Source organism: Moschus berezovskii, chromosome 22 (assembly GCF_049115385.1).
Source record: "Moschus berezovskii isolate FMDL1 chromosome 22, NW_MosBer_1.0, whole genome shotgun sequence".
NCBI lineage: Eukaryota > Metazoa > Chordata > Mammalia > Artiodactyla > Moschidae > Moschus > Moschus berezovskii.
The window spans coordinates 62506868-62530333 of NC_142481.1; the positions used below are offsets into that span (position 1 = coordinate 62506868).

Sequence of the window (23466 nt, forward strand, 5' to 3'; positions counted from 1 at the left end):
GTCAGACACAATGAGCACGTGCACACACACACACAATGTTAATCCCTAACTTCTAATTTATAATTTATAAAATGTTTTTTTAAAGTTCAGTCAGATGTGTACAGCATACCTAGCTAAAACCCAAAACCACAACAAGGACCAAGTCAACAGAAAAGTGGAAGAAAATTTTGCAATTTATATCAGGTATAAAAGGCTAATACAAAGTGCTCTGTAAATCAGTAAAATTACCGAGGAACAATGGGATATGTAAAAAGAATACAAACAGCTCACAAAGAAGGAAACAAATGGCTGTGACATGAAAACATGAGTAGCTTCACCCTTTAAAAAAAAGAAAAATTATGGTAAGGACTTCCCTGGTGGACCACTGGTTAAGACTTCACCTTCCAATGCAGGGGATGCACTTTCCAATCCCTGCTTGGGAAGCTAAGATCCCACATGCCCACAGCCAAAAACCAAAAAATAAAACAGGAGCAATATTGTAACAAATGCAATAAAGAGTTTAAAAATGATCCACATTAAAAAAAAATCCTTAAAAAATTGTAGTAAAATATACATAACATAAAGTTTACCATCTTAACCATTTTTAATTGTACAGTTCAGTGGCATTAAGTACATTCAAGTTGTTGTATGGTAAACAGTACCATTTATCTTCACAATTTTCTGGTTTTCCCAAACTAAAACTATGTACCCATTAAGCTATTACTCCCCACATTTTCCTCTCCTCCCAGTCCCTGACAATCCCCAGTCTACTTTCTGTCTCTATGAATCTGACTATCAAGGCATGCAAGTATGAAGACAATATTTGTCCTTTTGTGCCTGGCTTACTTCACTTAGCATAATGTCCTCAGTGTTCATCCATGTTGTGGCATGCGTCAGGATTTCCTTCTTTTTGTAGGCTGAATAATATTCTATTGTATACACTGATATATACCACATTTTATCCATTCATCTGTTGACGGACACTTGGATTGTTTCCATCTTTTGGCTATTGTGAGCAAAGATGCTACGAACACGGATTTACAAATATCTCTTTGAGTTTCTGGTTTCAGTTCCTTCGGATGTATACCAAAAGTGAAATTCCTGGATCATATGATGCATCTGCCTTTAATTCTTTGAGGAGCCATCATCACGTTCTCCATAGTGGCTGTACCATTTTATATTCCTACCAACAGTACACAAGGGTTCTAGTTCCTCCACAGCCTGACACTTATTTAAATGCAACTTACAACCACACCAAGTTCACCTATCAGACTGGCAAAGATCAAAAAGCTTGATAGCTATCTTGGGAAGAATATGGGGAACAAGGATTGTTGTACACTGCCAATGCGGTTGGAAATCCATATGGCCTCTGTGAAGAGCAACTTGGTGATGTCTTCAAACACATGCACACACAATTTGACCTAGTAATTTCTAAGGAGGTATCCTATCTGCACATGTTCTTTATTACATACAGAGATGGATATTTGTTAAAGCATTGTAAGAAAAAAGATTAAAGATGATCTAAATGTTGTTGATCCAGATTAAAGATTAAATGAATGGAGCTGGGGAAGCTTCAGTTGGTGGTGTCAGTTGTGATTGTTCCTGCTCGTGCCCACTCACTTCAGTTATCTCCAACTCTTTGCGACCCTGTAGACTGTAGCCCGCCAGGCTCCTTTGTCCGTTGGACTTCCCCGGCAAGAATACTGCAGTGGTTTGCTGTGCCCTCCTCCGAGGGGATCTTCCCGACCCAGGGAGTGAACCCATGTCTCCTGCACTGGAGGATTCTTTACCACTAGGTCACCAGGGCAGCCCTTTTGTTATCATTACTTCACTAGATAACAGACTTTTGGAGAGTAGAGGATGGGCTTTTGTAGGTCCAAACAGACCTTCCAGAAATACTGATCAGATTAACTATTTCTTAGCCTCTGGCAGAACTAGATTGGCAGACAGCTCAGGAAGATAAAGTGGTTTATCCAAGGTCATCCACAGAATGTGTACTACAAATTATGTGCAAAGCACACTGGTAGGCACTGTGAAAATGACTGAAATTGAAGAATTGAACCCGGTCTTCTCAGAGCTTGAGACCTTGTGAAGCACTCTGACAGACCTTAAAAGTATTCAACTTTTTTTAAAGTGTACTTTCAATTATATCAATGGAAACCATTGATCTGGTGTATAAACTAAGGCTTAGCTCAGAGAACCTGTATATAAACAGTCCCAGGGGTTGAGACTCTACGCTTTCACTGCCAAGGTTCAGTCCCTGGTCAAGGAACTAAGATTCCCAAAAGCCGCAGGCATGGCCTGAGGTTGGGGGCGGGAGGAGAAGGGGATGACCGAGAATGAGATGGCTGGATGGCATCACCGACTCTGTGGACATTAGTTTGAGTGTACTCCGGGAGTTGGTGATGGACAGGGAGGCCTGGCGTGCTGTAATTCATGGGGTCGCGGAGAGTCGGACACGACTGAGCGACTGAACTGAACTGAACTAACATATTTGTGCAATGCTTTATAGCTTAGCCTAGAGGTTCCCCACGCATATAGGAATTGGTTTTCCCTAGCTCTGTACCTGTCCACTGAGAAGACCTGGGAGCGATGACACCCCTTTAGCAACAAGCACACTAAACATGTCATTGTTTGTTTGTTTGAACATTTTCTGGCTGTGCGGCATGTAGGATCTTAGTTCCCCAACTAGGGATCAGACCCATGACCCCTGCACTGAAAATGCAGAGTCTTAACCACTGGATTGCCACGGAAGTCCCTCAGTGCTGTTTTTTAAAAATTGAGGTGAAATTCACAGAACATAAAATTAACTATGATAAAGCATACAATTCAGTGTATTTAGTGCATTCACAATGTCTAGAAACCAGTACCTCTAGTTCCAAAACCTTTTTCATCACCTCACAAGAAAACCCTGTACCCATTGAGTGATCACTCCCCATTCTTCCCACCCCCAGCCCCTGGCAACTGTTAGCTTGCTTTCTGTCTCTATGGATTTAACTATTTTGAATACTTCATATAAATGGAATCATAAAATATTTAGTAATTTTTTCCTGAGTTCTTTCATTTTGCGTATTTTTTATTCATCCATGTTGCAGTATGCATTGATATCTCATTCTTTTTATGGTTGAGTAGTATTTCATTGTATGAATATATATATGTATATATGTGTATATATATATATACACACACACACATTTTGCTTACTCAGTCTATTTATTTTAAAGTTGTGGGGATAAAATAAACCCATTTACCTTTATTTAGTGGATCTGTACCTCTTCTGAAGCAACACTTGTTAACATCCTATGTTGTTGTTTAGTTGCTAAGTTGTGTCTGACTCTTTGTAACTCCGTGGATTATAGCCCACCAGGTTCCTCTGTCCATGGGAATTCCCAGGCAAGAATACTGGAGTGGGTTGACATTTCCTACTATATCTTACTATCAATATATAAATCACATCCTATAGAATATATATATACATATATATGTACATCCTATAGCATGTATATCGGAGAAGGCAATGGCAAGCCACTCCAGTACTCTTGCCTAGAAAATCCCATGGATGGAGGAGCCTGGTGGGCTGCAGTCCATGGGGTCGCTACGAGTCAGACATGACTGAGCGACTTCACTTTCACTTTTCACTTTCACACATTGGAGAAGGAAATGGCAACCCACTCCAGTGTTCTTGCCTGGAGAATCCCAGGGACGGGGAGCCTGGTGGGCTGCCGTCTATGGGGTCACACAGAGTCGGACACGACTGAAGTGACTTAGCAGCAGTAGTAGTAGTATAGCATGTATATAGGTATATACACATCCTATAGCAGCTCTCTTTGGAAACTATGCGTAAGATATTTGGAAAAGGCAAGTCAGGCTTTGGGGAAGATGGCCACTTAATGATAAAGTACACTTAATAGCTCTCCAGAAAGGGTTACCTATTTGGTTATCTTATCAGGTCTGGATTTTGATTGTCTAAAACCATACCAGGGACTTCCCTGGCAGTCCAATGGTTAGGACTCCACGTCTCCACTGCAGGGGCACAGGTTCCATTCCTGGTCAGGGAACTAAGGTCCCATAAGTCACATGGAGTGGCAAGGAAAGAAAGAAGAAAAAATAATCAGCTGTTTAAATTTCTCCTTGAAAGACCGGTAGGAGAGTTTATTATCCTCTCCCCATTTTCCTCATCTAGCTCCCATCTCTTGAGCAGTTCCCTGCAGTAAATGCTCTTGGTTATGCGCTTTCACAGGGATGGACCATCCATTCCCCAGCTGTCATGAGTGCTGGCTACTAGTATCTCATAGTTGATCCCTTCTCCGGAGAATTGTTATCAGTCCCTGTGAACTGCTTTGCCTGGAGATGCCCAGGAAATTTTGCTCCTCTTTTCCCTACCTCCCCCTGGCCCACCCATATCCAGTGAACGACTGATGTGGGGTACAAAGTCCAGATCCCCTGTTTCTAAAATAAGCGCTGTGGTGCATTTTATGCACCTGAGATCCCCAGAGGATGAGACTGAGGCTAGACTTAGCTACACCATCTTTGCTTGGCTTCTTCCCCTGCCTTATTCTGTCTCCCTTACTACCCTAAAAAATCACTGGCACAAGAATCCCTTTGTCTGGTTCTGCATCTAGGGAACTCAGTCTAAGATATCCCTGGGTAGCCCTGACTCCCAGAGGGATTTCCTGCTACCAGCAGCAGCCACTCGTCTCATGCAGGGTCCTGCAGATTGCAACTCCTCCAAGAAGCCTTCCAGTCTTGCACCCCCACACTCTAGCAGCATGTTTACTAAGGAAGTGGGATGCCTACTTGGACTACCCTCATAGCTCAGTTGGTAAAATATCTGCTTGCAATGTAGGAGAACCCAGTTTGATTCCTGGGTCAGGAAGATCCACTGGAGAAGGGATTGGCTACCCACTCTAGCATTCTTGGACTTTCCTTGTGACTCAGCTGGTAAAGAATTCGCCTGCAATGCAGGAGACCTGGGTTTGATTCCTGGGTTGGGGAGAGCTCCTGGAGAAGGGAAAGGCTACCCACTCCAGTATTCTGGCCTGAAGAATGCCATGGACAGTATAGTCCACAGGGTCGCAAAGAGTCAGACACGACTGAGTGACTTTCACTTCACTTCACTTCTGGATGCCTACTCTGTGCCAGGGACTGTGCCAGACTGTTAGGCAAATACTGTTGTATTCTTACAGAAGAAGAAACGGAAGCTCAAAGAATTTGAGTGGCTTGCTCACACTGTCAGAAAGTGATGAGAACTGGACAGAATTTGTATGATTCCAAATCCTAGAGTCTATCCTATATTATAACATCACATTTTTTATATGGCTCTGTCTACCCCAGATCATGGGGGTAGAGAGCTACACGTTTTTGTGTCTGCTGCTGACAGGCTGCTGAGGACTTGATCTCATTAAAAAACCTCTGTGAATTTTTTTACTAGTGGCCGTGGAGCCTGACCCAGCGAGCCTGCCTGCCCTAGGATGTGGGGGGACGCCCTTGGCCTCTGAGCTCCTTGGAGCTCACTGTTTTCCTTGAGCCACCCCAGGGCTGCAGCTGCAGGCACCCCTTCCTTCTCCTCCACTGCAGAGCGGGGTCTGCATTGCTAGGAACAGCTTTCCTGGAGGCCTCCTGGGTTCACAGGAGAAGGAGCGGGCGCTGAAGTGAAGGAAGGAGGAGGACACCTGGGTCAAGTGAAGAGAGGTGGTGACTCTAGGGGGAGAAAGGGAGATGAAGAGAGGTTTGGGGGAGGAGATGGGGGAGTGGGAGCTGCGCAGAGGACTTCTCTTTATTCATTCCATCATTCAACACATTGTTTTAACCACGCACGATGTCCCAGGCATGTTCCAGTGACCGAGGATACAACAGGGAATAAACCACTGATCAAGCTTTAAGGGGGCCACATGGGAATAACAGCAATAGTCATAGCAAGGGTTAGTAATTTTGGAGCATTTACTATGGAGTCAAGAATTTATCTTATCCTCATAATAATCTCAGGCATTTGATAGTTATTACCCCATTTCACAGATAAAGAGTACGCGACACAGAATAGCCATGTGACTGTCCAAGGTTACAAAGAGTGAGCGGAATGTCACATTTTCTCTGAAACTCATTGCTTGGGCCTCCCAGGCTCCCTATTAACGACAGCAGTTTTGTAAAGTACATTTTCATAAGAAAAATTCAAGCAGTGCAAATGAAGCTCCCTGCCCATGCCCATCCCTGGCAGTATCCTCCTCCGGCGTGTGCTCCTTCCAGTCCTGTTCCTGTCCATATGTACTATTATGTCCACAGACATTATTTCTGACATGAGTAGCTTCCCATACATAATGTTCTTCAACAAAATGTCTTGAACATTTTTCCCTACTGCATATGTCACTCTAGCCAATTATCTCTGTTGCATAGTATTCCATTGAATGGATGTGCCTAATTTATTTTCCCAGTACCCTGAGCGTGCGCGTGTTTCCACTTTTCCGGGATTACAAACAATGCTGCCATTCATAACTTTTCCAAAAGAGCCACACATCTTCTTCGCAGTAGAGTTGTGACGTTTCTACCGGAAAGACCCACGTGACGAACCCGTGCAAGCCTGGTCAGTTGCCAATTGGACGGTGGTCGCTTACACTGGGACAACGCCTGTGGGTTTTTTCTCCGGGTTTGATTTCTGCCTCTGCCCGCTCCGCCGCACCCTCAGGACTCCCCTGCCCCGGGCTTAAACAAATGCACACACCTCAAGCCTGGAACTCGAGCCCCAGGAAACGCGTTCTGCCTTGGCGACGCCCTGGCTCCTCTGGGAGTTGTAGTTTTGCTGCCCCGCGGAGCCGCCGTCTCCCCCCAACACCCTTTCTCGAAGGGACGGCTCACTGCCCTTTAGGAAGGCGTTTTTCGGACCATGTCTGAGGACCCGCGAGGTCGCTCGGAGCTGGGAATCGGGGAGGGACCACCCCGGGCGGGGAGAGCGCTGAAACTACACTTCCCAGGACGCGCAGCGAGGCGCGCGCCGCCCCGCCTTGGAGAGCTCGCAGGGCGCAGGCAGGTACGTGGGTGCGCGCGGACCCGGCGCCGCGCGGGTGCCCCCGGCCGTTTCGCCGACCCCTGCCCGCCTCTTGGGTCCTCAGGACTGAACTGGGCCACTGGCTGCCCGTTTCCTTACAGGGAAGAGTCTCGGAACTCTGCCGGCGGCCCCGAGCGCCCGCCTGCCGTGGGGTGGCTGCAGGCCTCTCATCCCGTTGGCCCAGGTCTTTTTACAGGAGCTCTAGGACATGGGGACGCCTGGGACAGAGACTCCAGGCGGCTGGGCCCCTGGGTGCCGGGCTGGTGCCTTTCCCTTTGAAGTAACTTTTCCTGCCTCATTTTACCCCGTTGGGTCTCGTCATTATCCGCTCATCTCAACTATATTTCCTTTGTGTGATTTGCAATGTAATCTCTACGTCCAATCACCTTCCTTCTGCCTTCCTTTTCCCCCAGAAAGCAAATCAGATCCCTCTGTGAAACAACTTTTTCCCCTTTAAAATGCAAAATCACTGCCCTACTTCTCTTCAAGAAGCAAATATGAAGAGGCCTTATTTTATTCTGTCCCTGACTCCCCTCCCCTATCCTAATTTTGGGCAGTGTGTGGCTGAGGGCATTAGAAACCTTTTCAACTTGACCTCAGTAGGTGAAGTTCTCTTGGAAGTGTGCAGAGTGTTGGAATAGAGGCCTTATATCTAAGATCTCCGTACAAACGTTAAGTATGACAGAGGGCGAACGCTCCAGGAGAGAGGTCTTGTTTCTGCGGTGTGCATAAGGACATGAATCTTGGAGCTGGACACACCTGAGCTGTCTGTACAAGCTGTATATGACCTTCATTATCCCCATTACCTAAAGAAGAATCTGAGCGACCAAGGCCCCAGTCATGGCTGCAGTATCAACGAACATTTGTGAACTGGACAGAATACTTCCCTGGCAGTGGTGTTGTGAGGATGAAAAATCAGTGTCTTAACTATGGTCAGAGTGAGTGGGTGAGCTAACAGCTGTCATCTTTAATGCCATCCCCGATTCAGTGTCACCTTGTATTGGGCACTTTACATATATTTAGTATTTTTGTTCTATTTTCAGCCCTACAAAGTAGGTTTGGTGTAGTGGTAAAGAGAATGGACTTTGGAAAAAAGGTGTTTGGGTTCAGATTTGGCTCTACCACTTGCTAGCTGTGTGACCTTGGGCAAGTCAATCTCTCTGTGTCTCAGTTTCTTCATCTTTAAGGATCAAGAGAGTACTTCCCAGATATTTAGAGGTTCTTAGAGTAATTTTTCCTTTGATGGTGCTGAGAGGAAAATGATGTACTTGCCGTATTGGTTCAGGTCCTCAGAAAAGCAGACAACAGGATGAGATTAAATTTGCAAGAGATTTATTGGGGGAGGGAGGAAGAGGAGGGACCTGGAGGAAGCTGGGAGAGCTGTCTGTTTGCATTCCAGGTCCACTTCCTGTGGCAGAACACTGGAAGGAAGAAAGGAGGTATGCCTAGAAGCTCTCAGACTGCAGTGTGGTTCTGAGACAGCTTCTATTGGGTTGAATGGGGAGTTCTGGAGCCAAGGAGGCCTCCCAGGGGATCCCCATCTTGTCTGAGTGGGTCTGTCTTCTTCCAGTCGTTGGTTGATGGGTCGCCGGGCCTCCATGTGAACGAGATGGGGGGGCCTCTGCCATTATGCTTCCTACCACCGGAGGCCAGAGCCGGTTAGGGGGTGCCAAAGGTCACACAGGGAGTTGGTGGCCAGCCTGGAATCCCCAGCCACACCTTTCACTGGGAAGGCCTGATGGGTAACCTGGGGAATGCCTCTGACCTCAGATCCCTGGCCAAGATCTCCTGCTCAGATTTCCCTCTGGATTCCCCTCTTGAGCTGAGCGGGGAGCCAAGCAGTTTCGGTTAGTGGCGGAGGCTTTCCCTGGAAGCTCGTGGGAGTGTGGGTGTTGCTAAGTGGCAGTGTCTGTCAGCCTGAACCACGGCTTGTGGCAGCCAAGTCTGACACAGGAAGAAACGGACTGAGGTTCAGGTTCCTGTTGGCTCTGACTGGAATGAGGGTGGTTTGCCCCACTGGCCCTCGCCGAGCTGAGCTTTGGGGGCTGCTGCGTGGGACCACCGCTGGCAGCACACTCCTAGGGACCTGCTGTGGAGGTCTTGGGGAGGCTGAGCCTCGGCAGTCAGACCGTTTTCTTATGTGGCAGGACAGGAGTGTTGAGGGGATAGGAGTGGGTGAAGCTGTGGCTTTGGCCTTACCTTCCCCCCCCTGCTCGGAGTGCTCTGGAGGAAGGTGACTGACAGGTGGGGTTGCAGCCCCAGCTGGCTTGGAGTCTCTGAGAGAGTAGGTCCCCTCCAAGGGCCCTGTGGTGGGTGCTGTGGACACACTGCCCTTGAACAGACTGGTGCCCCCCTCCCAGAGCTTCCCCCTTTGCAGGGAATTGCCCGCACCCTCAGGAGCCTGGACATAGAGCCTCCCTCCCCAGTCTCAGCTCAGAGACAGTGATTGGGTGATGAGGGGCCTGCAGTATGGAAAGGGCAGCCCCATACTTTAAGCAGGGGCCCACTATCAACGCCACCCCCTCCCCTTTCTTCCTCTCCTGAGGAAATCTCATGTATCCAAACTGATAAAGTCAAAGATACACTCATCATGTGACCCAGTAATCCCACAGCTCAGTGTCCACCTGGAGAGATGTCTTATGTTCACGTTAAATCTACACGCGAATGTTGACAGCAGTTCTATTCATGATATTACCAAAACCTGGAAGCAGCCCAGATATCCCTCCTTTAGTGGGCAGGGGGAGAAACAGACTGTGGAACATCCAGGCGATGGGGCACCGCTTGGCAAAAAAGGTGAGAGAGCCCCAGCTATGCTTAGCCAACTCAGGTGGATCTCAGAGGTGCTGTGTTGAGTGAAAGAAGCCAATCTCAAAAGAGTGCATTCTAGCTGTAGCTTTGGAGAACGGATGGCTGGTTGTCAGAGGTGGAGGAGGATGTGACTGTAAAGGGCTGAGGTGTAGGAGTTCTTTCAGATGCAGATGGTGGTAGTGACCACAGGAACCTATATGTGTGTTAAAATTCATAAAACTATTTGCAACCACAAAAATCAATTTTAGGATATGATAATTTAAACACATTCACACATCTCTGTATCTCTGCCCAGAAAACCCGTCAACTTTGGCCAGAATGGAGCAGCCGAAGGCTGTTGATTGGACGGTCATCATCCTGACATGTCAGTACAAGGACAGCGTTGAGGTCTTCCAGAGAGGTAGTTGACCCTCCCTCTGCATGCTGTCCCTGATGTAGAACCCACTCCCTGTTCCTTGCCATATATCCCTGGAGCCCCAGGAGCCAGGCAGTCCCAGGTTCAAACCCAGATTCTGCTTCTTCCTTGCCATGTGACCTTAGACACATGTCATTTCACTGAGACTCGGTTTTCTCATCTGTGAAATGGGAGTAACTGTCCTTGCCTCACTGAGTTGGGAAAAGATCTAATGAGCTACTAGATGAAAAGGTGCTAAGTCAAAGATGAGAAAATAATGGCAGTTGGGAGGTTTGCTCTAGGTGCTCGGGACTGGGGAGTGGGGTGCTGGGGGGCACGTCCCAGCAGTATTCTGACCGCAGAGCTGGAAATACGGCAGAAGCGAGAACAGATCCCTGCCGGGACGCTGCTGCTGGCTGTGGAGGACCCTGAGGTTCATGTGGGCAGCGGAGGAGCCACCCTCAACGCCCTGCTGGTGGCTGCTGAACACCTGAGTGCCCGCGCAGGCTTCACCGTGAGTGGCGGGGCGGGGGCTTCAAGCAGAACTTTCCCTGGTCCCCGCTCCTCGGGCCCCACTGCCCTGCCCCGTTCAGGGTCAGCATCGTGCTTGCGTCTATAGATTGGGTGAGGGCAGAATGCAGGGCCAGCCTTTGGTAGTGGTTCAGAGCCAATGTCAGAGTTGGGCTTTCTGGCTGCTCTTGAAAAATCTCGTCTTGCCACCCTGGGCTCTCCTTCCCACGTGGCAGTGGTTTGCCGGAACTGGGATGCAGCAGCCCTTGAGGGTAGGGCAGCGGCCCATGTCCCCAAACACCCAGTCACTTCACTCGGTCACCCTGCCTGCATGGCACCCTGGCGCAGGGAGTGAGGGTGGCTGCAGATGTGAATACAGTCTGGCAATGGGAGAGACGCCAGCGAATCGGGACCACTGTGTGGCTGCCAGCCAGCCCCACGTTCTTGTCTGCAAGCTTCCCTACAAGCGGGGTTGGGGGGTGGCCCCATGGAAGGGCCGCTTTGTCCCCTCATCCCGGAGGGGCCAGGGCTGTCTTGTACCTGCCTCTGGCCATTGGTCTTACCTGTTATTCCTTTGCTACTTGTGTGGACTGGTGCTGGGGTTTCTCCCTGGAGGGGAGGCTGCCATCCTTGGCTGCCATCTATCCAGACCTCTGTCAACAGGGCTCGCCCTCTTCTGATAGGTGGTCACGTCAGATGTTCTGCACTCGGCCTGGATCCTCATCCTGCACATGGTTAGTAGAATGCCCGGCAGGGCCCACACAGAGGATGGAGCCGTTGATTCTTGGGGTTGGGTGGGACTTGAGAGGGCTTCTTCCTTTGTGTGCCAGGTGTCCATTGTGCACATTCAGAAGCCTCAGAGTCAGAATTGATCCAGGTGTTCAAAATAGGGAACTGGATAAATGAAACAGCATATCCTCCTGGAGGAATGTCAGACAGTGATTAAAAGGTCCATTTAACTCTCTGCACTCACCTGTGCATTGACCGACTCTGTGACCTAGGGCAGTGGTCACGTGATCCTTTCTAGGCCTCAGTTTCCTCATCAGTAAACTGAAGATGGTAACAGGACCTCCTTCATGTGGAAGTGTTGAGATGGCCCATTAAATGTTTAAATCGGGGCTGGGCCTGGCTCACTCTGAGTGTCAGTGAATGTATTTTCATTGTTTAGTGAAAAAGGCTAAGCCACACAATTTGAATAGAATGATCTCAGCTTTTTAAATTGAAAGTTTGGTTGAGATCATTATAGATGCACATATAAGAAATAGTTTAGAGAAACCTCTGTAAGCATTGCCCAGATCCCTGCAATGATCATATTTTCTAAAACTATAGTATAATCACAGCCAGGATATTGACCTTGATGTGGTTGCCAATCTTATTTCTTCAGTTTGACTTACACTCTAGTGTATGTGTGTATGTGTGAAGTTCTATTTTCTCCACCTTTTAAATTTTTGTAAAAAAATATTCTGCATATGAGGTATATGAAAGGATATACCTCAAAAATGAGGGCAATGGTTATTCCTGAGGGGTTCTTTTTCATTTTGTGTACCTGAATTGTCTAATTTTTTACCATAATCATTTCATTTCAAAAATTATATGAAAAAATTATATGAGAAAAACCCTTGTCAAAGTCCAAAGCCTGGTGGCTTTCCGCTTTGGCCCTCTGCCCCAGGCTCCTCTGCCTGTCCCCACTCCCCCAGGGCCGAGACTTCCCCTTCGATGACTGTGGCCGGGCCTTCACCTGCCTCCCTGTGGAGAACACCCAGGCCCCCGTGGAGGCTGTGGTCTGCAACCTGGACTGCCTGCTGGACATCATGAGCCATCGGGTGAGGCTGGGCCCTTGTCCTGTTCCCTGCTGTGCCCCAGCCATGGTCTTTACTGGCTCAGACTGGGGAACACCAGAACAATGGCTTTGGGTGCCCACGTTTAGTGGGCACTTCAGGAGGGTAGCATGCCGCCCTGGGGGAGGCATGGCCCCAGAAGTAGGTGGGAGGGCAGGCATGGGCACTGCAGGTCTGGGGGCCCCATCCCCTCAGCAGCCCGGTCCCCTGGAATAGGCAGAGGCCATGCCCATGGGCAGGGCTGGGCCCTGCCATCTCTCTCTCTCTGCAGCTGGGCCCGGGCTGCCCACCGGGCGTGTGGGTCTGCAGCACAGACATGCTGCTCTCAGTGCCTCCGGACCCAGGTGAGCCCGCGGAGGTTTGCGGCTGCTTCCCTGGGTGCCACCCGCGCCCGCTCTGCCTCTCCTCTCCCACCCACCATCTTGGCCTGGCCTGCTGTCTCTGCGGAAGGGACGCTCTGAGGTTTTCGGGATGGAGCCTAGAGTAGCAGGCAGACCTCCCCTGCTACGCGTCCCTCTCCTGTCCGTGGGATGGAGACACCCAGTCTGTCCCTTTGGCCCCCAAGGGCTCCAGGGACGAGCTTTGGGGGGTGAGGTGCTGTCATTCTCCCAGAGGAATGCCCATGTTGGAAACCACAGAAACGTCCTTTTTCTAGAGGTGCCTGCACGGCCCTGCCCTGAGTTTGTGCCTCCTGGCAGGGGCTCCCCCCCGCCCTTGCCTTGGGTTGGGGTCCCTAGAGAGCCTCCTGACTTTCCCACCCGCAGGCATCAGCTGGGATGGCTTCCAGGGAGCCAGAGGGATCGCCCTTCCAGGGAGCACGGCCTACGCCCAGAGCCACGGTGTCTACCTGACCGACTCCCAGGTAGGGCCCTGGACCTGCAGTCTGCGCAGCCTGGTCCTGACTCCTGGCCAGCCTGGGTTTGAGGTTTTCTCTGTGGCAGCAGCTCCTATGCTCACTTAGCCCTTTGCCAAACATGAGTTGCCCCCGACCCCGTGCCGGGCTCTGTGCCCGCACTTGGGGCCGTGGAGACGGTCTGCCGTGGGGCTGGGGGAGGTCTCGGGCACTGGTGTCTGGGGGGTGTCCGGCCCTCTCAGACGTGCATCCGAGGTTTCCATCTGGAGAACGCCCTCCTTCTCAGTCTCTTTGCCTCCTCTCCTAACTCTGTTTCCTCCTCCTGCCTAGGGCTTTGTTTTGGACATTTACTACCAGGGCACTGAGGCAGAGATACAACGATGTGCCAGGCCTGATGGGCGGGTGCCGCTGGTATGGCTGCCAGCCCCCAGGGTGGGGGGCTTGGAAACTATGGGATGGGAGAGGGAGGGCTTGCCTTCCTGCCCAGGGCAGAGCCCCCTCCTTCCAGGAAGGCTAGAACCGGAACCTGAGGCAGATCTGGAACAGGTATTCAGGGGAGCAGGTTGCACCAAAACCTAAGGACAGGGTTAGCCTTGGCATTCAGAGTCTTGTCCCAAATGAGAAAGGCCAGAAGCAGGCTCGAGGGATCTTTCTAGAAGGAAGGACAGAGATGTAAGAGGTGCATAAGAGTCTGGGACTAGGCCGTAAGGAAGTCGGAGGAGCCCTGAAAATTGAGGGGGCCCCAGAAGGTGCCTTTCGAGGGGCCCTTGGTGGGGAGCTGCCTCCAGTCAGCCTGGAGTGCCAGCGCTGCAGTGGCCCAGAAGGTGAAGATCCTGTGCAGTGTGGCCTGGGGGCCCGTCTGCCCCCGCCCTCCCCAGCTCGGGCACACGCCTTGCCCCAGGGTTTCCTCCCTGACCCTTGTTGGGGGTCCCTGCAGGTGTCCGGGGTTGTCTTCTTCTCTGTGGAAACTGCTGAGCGCCTCCTGGCCACCCATGTCAGCCCGCCTCTCGACGCCTGCACCTACATGGGCTTGGACTCAGGAGCCCGGCCTGGCCAGGTGCCTGGGACAGGGGACCGGGAGGGTTTGGCCTGGGCGAGAGGCCCTGACGCTGCTGGTCTGGCTGAGGGGCCTCCGGCCAGTCTGTTCCCCTCTGTGTGTCCACGTCTCTGGGGAGGGAACAGGCCCGGCTCAGCCGGGGAGCCCACTGACAGTAGTGCCCACCCCTGTCCCAGCTGTCTCTGTTTTTTGACATCCTGCTCTGCATGGCCCGGAACGTGCAAAGGGAGGACTTCCTGGTGGGGCGGCCCCCAGAGATGGGGCAAGGTGACGCGGACGTCGCGGGCTATCTGCACGGCGCCCGGGCTGAGCTGTGGAGGCAGCTCCGCGGTCAGCCGCTCACAGTGGGTGGGTCCTGCCTCTCTGCGCTCTGGGTAGGGAAGCCTTGGGAGTGGGGATCCCCAAGGGAGGCTCCTCCCTCACCCGCTGGCCCCGGGCCCCTAGACCAGGCTGGCCTCATGAGCGCCTGCGCGGGACAGCTACCTTCTCCTTGTTCCGAGTCCCCTGCTGACATACTGCTTCCCTTCTTCCTTCCTCTCATTCCTGGGCTCCTGCCCTGGTCTTGCTGCTTTGTAGCTGGGTGACTTTGGGCAGGTTGCCGAGCCTCTCTGGATCTCAGCTTCCCCATCAGCACAGTGGGCTCGTTTTCACGCCTGCCCTCCCAGGCCCTGATGAAGCCGTGTTTTCTGGTGGGAGGCCCAGCCTGGTGTCAGGGCCGCAGAAGGCAGGGCGTTGAGGTCAGTACTTGTGTCTCTGTAGTTTACGTTCCTGACGGCAGCTACAACTACATGACCAACTCAGCCAGTGAGTTCCTGCACAGTCTTACATCCCCGGGGGCTCCGGGGGCCCAGGTCGTACACTCCCAGGTGGAGGTAAGACCTGCCTGGAGGTGAGGCCCACAGAGGTTCCTACAGGGTGCTTGGTGGCCATGGGGGGCTGCAGGGAGGGGCGGGAACAGTATGCTTGGGACAGACTATGAGCGTAGGTGTTATCACTCCTGTTTTACACAGGAGTCACTGGAGGCTCAGAGAGGTTAAGTAACTTGCTTAAGGCCACAGACCCAGTAAATAGCCAAGTCAGGATTCTACATCCCAGTCTGACTGACTGAGAAGCTAGAGAAGAGTGCCCCCTAGCCCTTTCTGAAGAGTCTGTTCAGGGAGTTGGGCAAATTCATGGTGATGAGCAGGTAGAGCGCAGAGGCAGCTCTCAGGGTGGCAGGGGTTGGACTAGCTGGACAGGTGGGAATTTTCTGGGGGGCTGTCATCTGGTGGGACCCCCATTTCTGGGTTCAGGTTTGCTCTGGAGGGGAGCATGCCCTTGGTAGAACAGCAGGAACCAAGGTGGGGTGGGAATCGGCCTGAGGCTGGGGCCAGGGAGGTGCAGAGAGGGATCTGGCCGGCCGACAGGTGTGGGGAGTGGCAGGAGTTCTGGCTGGGGCCAGGCTGTGGAGGAGGACTGGGGCCGCCCCTGCCAGGGCCTCATGGCTTTCTCCCGGGTTCACAGGAGCGGCCGCTGCTGGGGGCCGGGAGCTGTGTGGTCAGCTGCTTGCTGGAGGGCCCTGTGCGGCTGGGCCCTGGAAGCGTCCTGCAGCACTGCCACCTGCGGGTGAGGCCGGGCGTGCAGGGGGGAGGCCCGCTCCGGGGCGCGCCTGGGCTCCGCTGAGCACGCAGACCCTGTCTTCTCCCCCACAGGGCCCCATTCACGTTGGCACTGGCTGCTTCGTGAGTGGCCTGGACGTGGCCCAGTCCCAGGCTCTGCATGGCGTAGAGCTGCGTGACCTTGTCCTGCGGGGACACCACGTGAAGCTGCATGGCGCCCCCAGCCAGGCCTTCACCCTTGTGGGCCGCCTGGACAGCTGGGAGGTAGGTGCTCAGCAGCCTCCCCTCACCCTCATTTTTAGGACTTGGGCAGCCCCGGTGTCCCCAGCACAGCGCCTACTCCCCTGCGGGGCTCTGCGAGCGCTCACCTGGAGGATACAGGCTGTGAGGAGGATGTGGCCAGTAGGGCCTCAGGAGGCCTTATCCTTTCTCCTCGCTGGCTGGCTGGGGACTCCTACTCCCATTTTTCAGGCCGAGACTGAGGTTCAGAGAGGGAGGCAACCCGCCTTGGCTGCAGAGCCAGTTGCGGTTGGTCAGGCTGGGGTCCAGCATTCTGCTCCAGGTCCCAGGCCCCCGGGTAGGCACGTGGAGGCGCCAGGGCTTGTTGCTGGTTCAGGACCTGCTTGCCCGTGTGCCCTCATCTCTCTTCCTGCCCCCTCTGGCCCTAACCCTGGTCCCCTGGCCTTATTGTCCCTAACCCTTTCCTGTAGCCCTGTCAGCCCTGACTGCTTCCTTCTCTTCCCCCAGAGACAGGGGACAGGAACATATCTCAACATGTCTTGGAGTAAATTCTTCCAGAAGACGGGCATCCGGTAGGGTGGATGGCCCCATGGGGCTCCGTGGGCCTTGGCAGCCGGGGTGGCAGCCCTGGGGCCTGGGGTAGTTTTGAGCAGCCTCATCGGCCCTAGCATCTTCCCCCGGGCTACTCCAAATTCCTGACTGTTCCCAGGCTCTGGGATTTTGTTCAGAGGCCTGGGAAAGGAGGCAGGGCAGCTGGGCCTTCCGCCCTGAATCGCTTGCTTATGCAGTCTCTGGAGGGGTTGGTCCTGTCCCCAGGAAGGAGCCAGGCCCCCGCTGACAGGTGGTCGGGGCTGGGGGACCGGGCAGGAGCCCCTGCTTTCCTCTTGCTGATGCGGCTTCCCCCCACCTCAGGGACTGGGACCTGTGGGACCCAGACGTGCCCCCCGCTGAGCGCTGCCTCCTCAGTGCCCGTCTCTTCCCCGTGCTCCACCCCTCGAGGGCCCCGGGGCCCTGGGATCTGCTGTGGATGCTGGACCCCCAGGAGGATGGGGGCCGGGCCCTGCGGGCTTGGCGGGCTTGCTGGCGTCTGTCCTGGGAGCAGCTGCAGCCATGCCTGGACCGGGGTGCCACGCTGGCCGCCCGCCGGGACCTGTTCTTCCGCCAGGCCCTGCGCAAGGCGCGGCACGTGCTGGAGGCCCGGCAGGACCTCAGCCTGCGCCCGCTGACCCGGGCTGCCATCCACGAGGGCTGTCCTGGGCCCCTGCTGGCCACGCTGGACCAGGGTGAGTGTGTTGGGCACCCAGCTGGGAAGCCAGACCCTGCATCACCTGCCCTATCTGCCCTCTGGGTCGTCAACCTCGGGCATTAGGGAGACATGAGACTCTAAAGCAGGGGGGAAACACACGTGGAGTTAACCGTCCGGGTGCTAGGAAGCTCCATCCGAGTCAGTGAGGGGTTTGGGGAGAGGCAGGGGCCTGGCGCTGAGCCTCTGGGTCCCGTGAGCATCAGCAGAGCGTGCATTCTGTGCTGGGGGCTGGATGGGGTGAAGTGCTCCAGCAGGGGGCTCAGGCAGCACCTTGTTCCCTGTTTACGGTGTTCACTCAGCCACCCAGGGGAACTGAGGATGAACCCAGGTGGTTTGCCTCCCGAGGCTGAGCTCTTACTCACTAAGGGTGTCCTGGGCTGGGACCTGCCAGGATGAGAACTTTGCCAGGTAGAGAGGTGGGGGGCACTCTCAGGCCAGGATACGTGTGGGGCCACAGTGCAGAGGTGTGAGGGGTCTGGGGTGTTTGAGGGCAGGGGGCCTTGGGGACGGGCTTCTCAGCAGCTGCCCACCTCTGGTCCATCAGTGGCAGCTGGTGCGGAAGACCCTGGCGTGGCCGCCCGCGCCCTGGCCTGTGTGGCAGATGTCCTGGGCTGCATGGCGGAGGGCCGAGGTGGCTTGCGCAGTGGGCCGGCCGCCAACCCCGAGTGGGTGTGGCCCTTCTCCTTCCTGGAGCAAGGAGACCTGGCGCGGGGCGTGGAGGCGCTCACCCTGGAGCGGGCCAGGTGGCTGAGCAGGTAGGCTGAGGACGCAGCTCCTGCTGGCCTTGGAGGTGGGAGCCCAGAGGGGCAGGGCGGTGCCAGGTCCCCAGGGCAGTCGGGACCCAGACCCCTCCCTCCCTCCCTCAGGCCAGCCTTGCTGGTGCGGGCTGCCCGCCACTACGAGGGGGCCGGGCAGCTGCTGATACGCCGGGCTGTGATGTCTGCCCAGCGCTTCGTCTGCTCTGTGCCCGTGGAGCTGCCGGCGCCCGGGCAGTGGGTGGTGGCGGAGTGCCCGGCGCGGGTCGACTTCTCTGGTGAGCCCGTGGAGGAGGGTGGGGTGGAGGTTGGCACCCCAGAGCTGAGCTGGCAGCCCCCTGAGACCCGTTCCGTTGCCACAGGGGGCTGGAGTGACACGCCGCCCCTGGCCTACGAGCTCGGTGGGGCCGTGCTGGGCCTGGCTGTGCGAGTGAACGGCCGCAGGCCCATCGGGGCCAGGGCTCGCCGCATCCCGGAGCCCGAGCTGCGGCTGGCGGTGGGGCACCGGCAGGACCAGACAGCCGTGAAGATCGTGTGCTGCAGCTTGGACGACATGCGGGGTTACTGCCAGCCCCAGGCCCCAGGTCAGCGCACCTGCGGCGTGCGCGGTGGGGCGTGGGGGCGGAGCCCCAGAGCCTGCAGGCCATCACCCCCCAGCCCGCAGGGTGCAGGAGGGAGAGCAGCCCGCGGGCTGGTGCCCCAGAACTCGCAGGGCCTGTCGTTCCTGGGGAGGGGGTGTGCATTGCTGCTGGACTGGGGGTGGGGTCTGTGTCCGCCCTGGAGACCAAACGCCCCGCTGGGGGATGCTGCCTCCGCAGGGGCGCTGCTGAAGGCGGCTTTCATCTGCGCGGGCGTCGTCAGTGTCTCTTCCGAGGTCTCGCTGAGGGAGCAGCTGCTACGTGCCTTCGGGGGCGGCTTCGAGCTGCACACCTGGTCTGAGCTGCCCCACGGCTCTGGCCTTGGTGAGTGGGTCCGCCCCCTCCTGCACACCGGCCCGCTCACCCCTTCAGCCTCGCTCTTGCCTGTTGCCGGGCCCTGCCCCATGGAGCGGGAGTGGGCGGGGCAGGACAGGCCGGTGGGGCGGCTTCATGCCGGCCCTCTCTCCCTTCCTGCAGGCACCAGCAGCATCCTGGCGGGGGCCACCCTGGCTGTGGTGCAGCGGGCCGCAGGCCGCGTGGTGGGCACGGAGGCCCTGATCCACGCAGTCCTGCACATGGAGCAGGTGCTCACCACAGGTAGGGGGCTGCCCCGGGACAGGATGGGGGTCGTCAGAAACGGGCTCCCCTGGCCCTGCAGAGCGCCCGCAGCTGCGCTGGGCCACACCGTGATTAAGAGCTGCCTTATCCCACTGACACTCTCTGGTGCTTTCAAAATGAACTATTTCTACCTCAAAAGACTTGCTGTAGAAACAGATTCTCTTAAGAGTCCGGGTGGCACCTTTCCTGTTAGGGATTCCTTCTGTCTGCGTTCCTAAAGGCTGTCCCTCAGGGCGGGACTGGGTTTGGAGTAGGGGACAGGCCCCTCAGCCTGCTTTTCAGCGCCTTGTCCCTTCCCTGGCTGGGCCCTCAGCACCTGAGGGGGCGCCCGGCGCAGAGCCGTGGTCATAGAGAATGTCTAGCACCAGGCTTCTCGCCGTGGCGGCCCCTTAGCGTCCACACAGTGGACAGCAGCGAGGCCTGTCTGGCTCCAGGGTGCTCCGCTCACCTCGGGATGCCGAGTCTCCCTCCCAGCACAGCCCTGGGAAGGAAGCTGCCACAGAGTCACACAGATGCCTGGTGACGGTCTCTTCCCTGGCCGCCTTGTAGCCCAGCTCCTCCTCTCACTGCGTTGCCTCACATCCTGTACTAGGTGGGGGTTACCACAAAGGCCCAACGGGGAAGCCTTTTAGTTTTTTTTTGGAGTGTACCATTCATATCCTTTATTTGGTCAACTGACAACTGTTTATCAGATACCCACTCTGTATTGGGCCCTGGGGATAGAATGAACAAAAACGGGGTCCTTGCCATCAGAAGTCACGTGGGCTGTTGGAGACCAACTTTAATCAGTAACCACTCAAATGAACATATAATTACAAGCTATGCCAGGCGCTCTGGAGAGGAGTGCCATTAAGGAGTTCTCAGTGTTCCAGGACATGGCAAGCCACTCCAGTACTATTGCTTAGAAAATCCCATGGATGGAGGAGCCTGGTAGGCTGCAGTCCGTGGGGTCGCTAAGGGTCGGACACGACTGAGCGACTTCACTTTCACTTTTCACTTTCACACATTGGAGAAGGAAATGGCAACCCACTCCAGTGTTCTTGCCTGGAGAATCCCAGGGACGGGGGAGCCTGGTGGGCTTCCGTCTATGGGGTCACACAGAGTCGGACACGACTGAAGTGACTTAGCAGCAGCAGCAGCAGCAGTGTTCCAGGCCTTGACACTAACCATGTTTTGGCTGTAGCATTCCAGATGCCTCCTGCCATTTGCGTTTCATACTCGAAACCCTTGTAGGCCCTTCTCCAAATATCAAAGACCTATCCCAGAATCACCTCAGGTTTTGACATTTTTATATAGCTGCCAGAAGAAAAGAGATCTATACCTTTTATTACTGAAGCAGAATGTGAACAAGCTATTTTATATAAAGTTTATAGATGCTGAGAAGCTTATTTCTACCATCAACATCCTTTATCAGGCAAGCCGAGGTGCAGGGACTGTTAGGCTGTAGGGAGAGTCCTATGTCATCCTGCCCTGGAGGAAAAGGTTGGGGTAAGGTCTTAATCCTTTGATGTGGTTTACCCCAGTTCCAAGAACACATTAGGTCTGCAGCAAACCTCAGGCCTTGGGTTAGGTTCTAAGCTTGGGCTCTGGAATGAAACCCTGGGCTTGTCTTGCTCCCAGGGCTGGGGCAGAAGCTGTACAGCTCAGCTGACTCAGTGTTGGTGGGGGATGCTGTCTTCCCAGGCTGGTCCTGGCCAGGGACACAAGGCCAGGAGCCTGGACCGGGAGAGGGAAGCCTGGCCAGGGAGGCCCCAGCGGTGATGGGGCTGGGGCTCTTGTAGGAGGCGGCTGGCAGGACCAGGTGGGTGGCCTCATGCCCGGCATCAAGGTGGGGCGCTCCCAGGCTCAGCTGCCACTGAAGGTGGAAGTGGAGGAGGTTGCTGTGCCTGAGGGCTTTGTCCGGAAGCTCAGTGACCACCTGCTGCTGGTGTACACTGGTAAGACCCGCCTGGCCCGGAATCTGCTCCAGGTGAGCCCTGGCCCCAGGAGCGGGGAAGCAGGCCGCTCAGCGAGGCTTGGCCTCACGGCTCCTGCCCTCCCTGCAGGATGTGCTAAGGAACTGGTACGCCCGGCTGCCCGCTGTTGTGCAGAACGCCCGCCGCCTGGTGCAGCAGACCGAGGAGTGTGCAGAAGCCTTCCGCCAAGGTGAGGCACATCCCCCCTGGAGTTCAGGACCCCGGAGTGAGGGCCTGCTGCCGCTCGTGGGCCTGAGGCCAAGGGGCTCTGCAGGGCTTGGCACCGCCCTCGGTACGAGGCCCCTGGGGACAGAGGCCTACAGTCTGTCCTCTGCAGGATCCAACGCTTAGGTGCGAGTTGTTTCTCAGGACAGTACTTGCATCCTGGGGAAGGCCTCCAGCCCACCTACCGGCAAGCAGATGGGGGAAGAGGCTTGGCTCCACAGTTGGGTTCCAGGGAGTCAGAGCTGATCAGGGCCACACAGTTAAATGATCACTGTGCTGGGTACCACGCCAGCTGCTCTGTGCTCAAACAACCCCTTGAGGGGAGTTTGACAGCTCCTGTTTCCAGCCAGTACTGGACCCAAGTTCTGAACCAGGACGCCAGTTAAGCAGTGCCTCTGGGTGCCCCATCCAGCCTACAGATGACCCTCTCTCTGCCCCCACCCCAGGGAGTCTGCCTCTGCTGGGCCAGTGTCTGACGTCATACTGGGAGCAGAAGAAGCTCATGGCTCCAGGCTGTGAGCCCCTGGCGGTGCGGCGTATGATGGATGTCCTGGCCCCCTACGTGCACGGCCAGAGCCTGGCAGGGGCAGGGGGTGGAGGCTTTCTCTGTCTACTGACCAAGGAGCCGCGGCAGAAGGAGGCTTTGGAGGCCGTGCTGGCCAAGACAGAGGTACCGGGTGGTTGGGGTACGCTAACTGGCGGGGACAGGAGCCCTCCCTGTGGCCCACCAGCTAACCAGGGCTACGGCTGTAAGCCCCCTTGGCCCGGCAGCTCAAGTCCAGCCTCCTGAGGGCCTGAAATCCATGCAGAGCCCTCTAAGACCTCCCATCCTTTGCTCCTAGGGCCTCGGGAACTACAGTGTCCACCTGGTAGAAGTGGACACTCAGGGCCTGAGCCTGCAGCTGCTGGGGACTGAGACCTCTACCTGAGGCCCCTTCTCTTGAGGCTTGTCCCTCTGCAAGAAGAGAAAGCCTGCAGCTACAGCAGCCCCTCCTGTCCTTCCTCAGGGGAGCGCTCAGTCTTCTCTCCACCCACTTCTCTATGAATCTGCTCCCAAAGGAAAGCGACCCAAGCTCTGGCCCGGCCCTTTCTAAAACTTGGTGAAGCAGAGACGGTGCTTGGGAACAGGACTGAGACCTCCTGGTTGACGGTGGCCTAGGCTTAGCCTGTGCTCCATCTGGACCAAGGAAAGTCCCAAGCTAAGCGTCCCCTGTGGCCTTTACAAATCCAGTGGCCCTGGCTTTCTCACTCTCCACCAGGGCCTAAAAGAAGGGAATGACAACCAGCCTTGGCAGACTGCTAGGGTCCCTTGGTAAGGCCGACCTTGAAGAGGCCTTTGGGGGCATTTCCTGTGGCCTTCCTTAGAGGTCCAGCTTTTGCCTGAGTAGAGACTTCCTATTCAACATTCCCTCCAGGCTGACCCAATGGAGGAGTGGGAACATGTCTGTGGCAGAGAGCCAGTGCAGTCCTGCAGCAAGTTGCTGCTAACTGAGGCCTTAACCAGCAATGCTGCAGCTCTCCCACGTGCCGTGGGTTCTTGGTCCTCCTGGAATAAATTCACTCTGCCTTCCAGGCTGTCTTCATGAAGATCCTTTCTGTTCCCGCTAGGAGTGTGGGAACCTGCCCCTGGGATGGTCCGGTGTTTGGTGCCAA

At 54.9% G+C, this 23466-nt stretch overlaps 1 protein-coding gene across 5 annotated transcripts; it reads left to right on the top strand.

Annotated features, from left to right (window-relative positions):
• The first annotated feature begins 7970 nt into the window (after nucleotides 1-7970).
• Nucleotides 7971-23392, top strand: FCSK (fucose kinase). Of its 5 annotated transcripts, XM_055413166.2 has the most exons (24): nucleotides 7971-9811; nucleotides 10122-10226; nucleotides 10583-10734; nucleotides 11414-11464; nucleotides 12428-12553; nucleotides 12840-12912; nucleotides 13333-13430; nucleotides 13752-13832; nucleotides 14359-14478; nucleotides 14655-14826; nucleotides 15238-15350; nucleotides 15982-16083; nucleotides 16170-16340; nucleotides 16824-16888; nucleotides 17229-17599; nucleotides 18167-18377; nucleotides 18489-18655; nucleotides 18740-18961; nucleotides 19196-19339; nucleotides 19493-19612; nucleotides 21415-21602; nucleotides 21679-21778; nucleotides 22260-22483; nucleotides 22656-23392. In XM_055413166.2, the coding sequence occupies exons 1-24, from the start codon at nucleotides 9658-9660 to the stop codon at nucleotides 22740-22742; spliced, it is 3417 nt and encodes a 1138-aa protein (XP_055269141.2). In that variant the 5' UTR covers nucleotides 7971-9657; the 3' UTR covers nucleotides 22743-23392. The 5 variants fall into 5 exon arrangements, with proteins under 5 accessions (XP_055269141.2, XP_055269140.2, XP_055269142.2 ...); XM_055413165.2 differs by having other exon boundaries at nucleotides 18489-18961; XM_088830889.1 differs by lacking the exon at nucleotides 7971-9811.
• The last annotated feature ends 74 nt before the right edge of the window (nucleotides 23393-23466 follow it).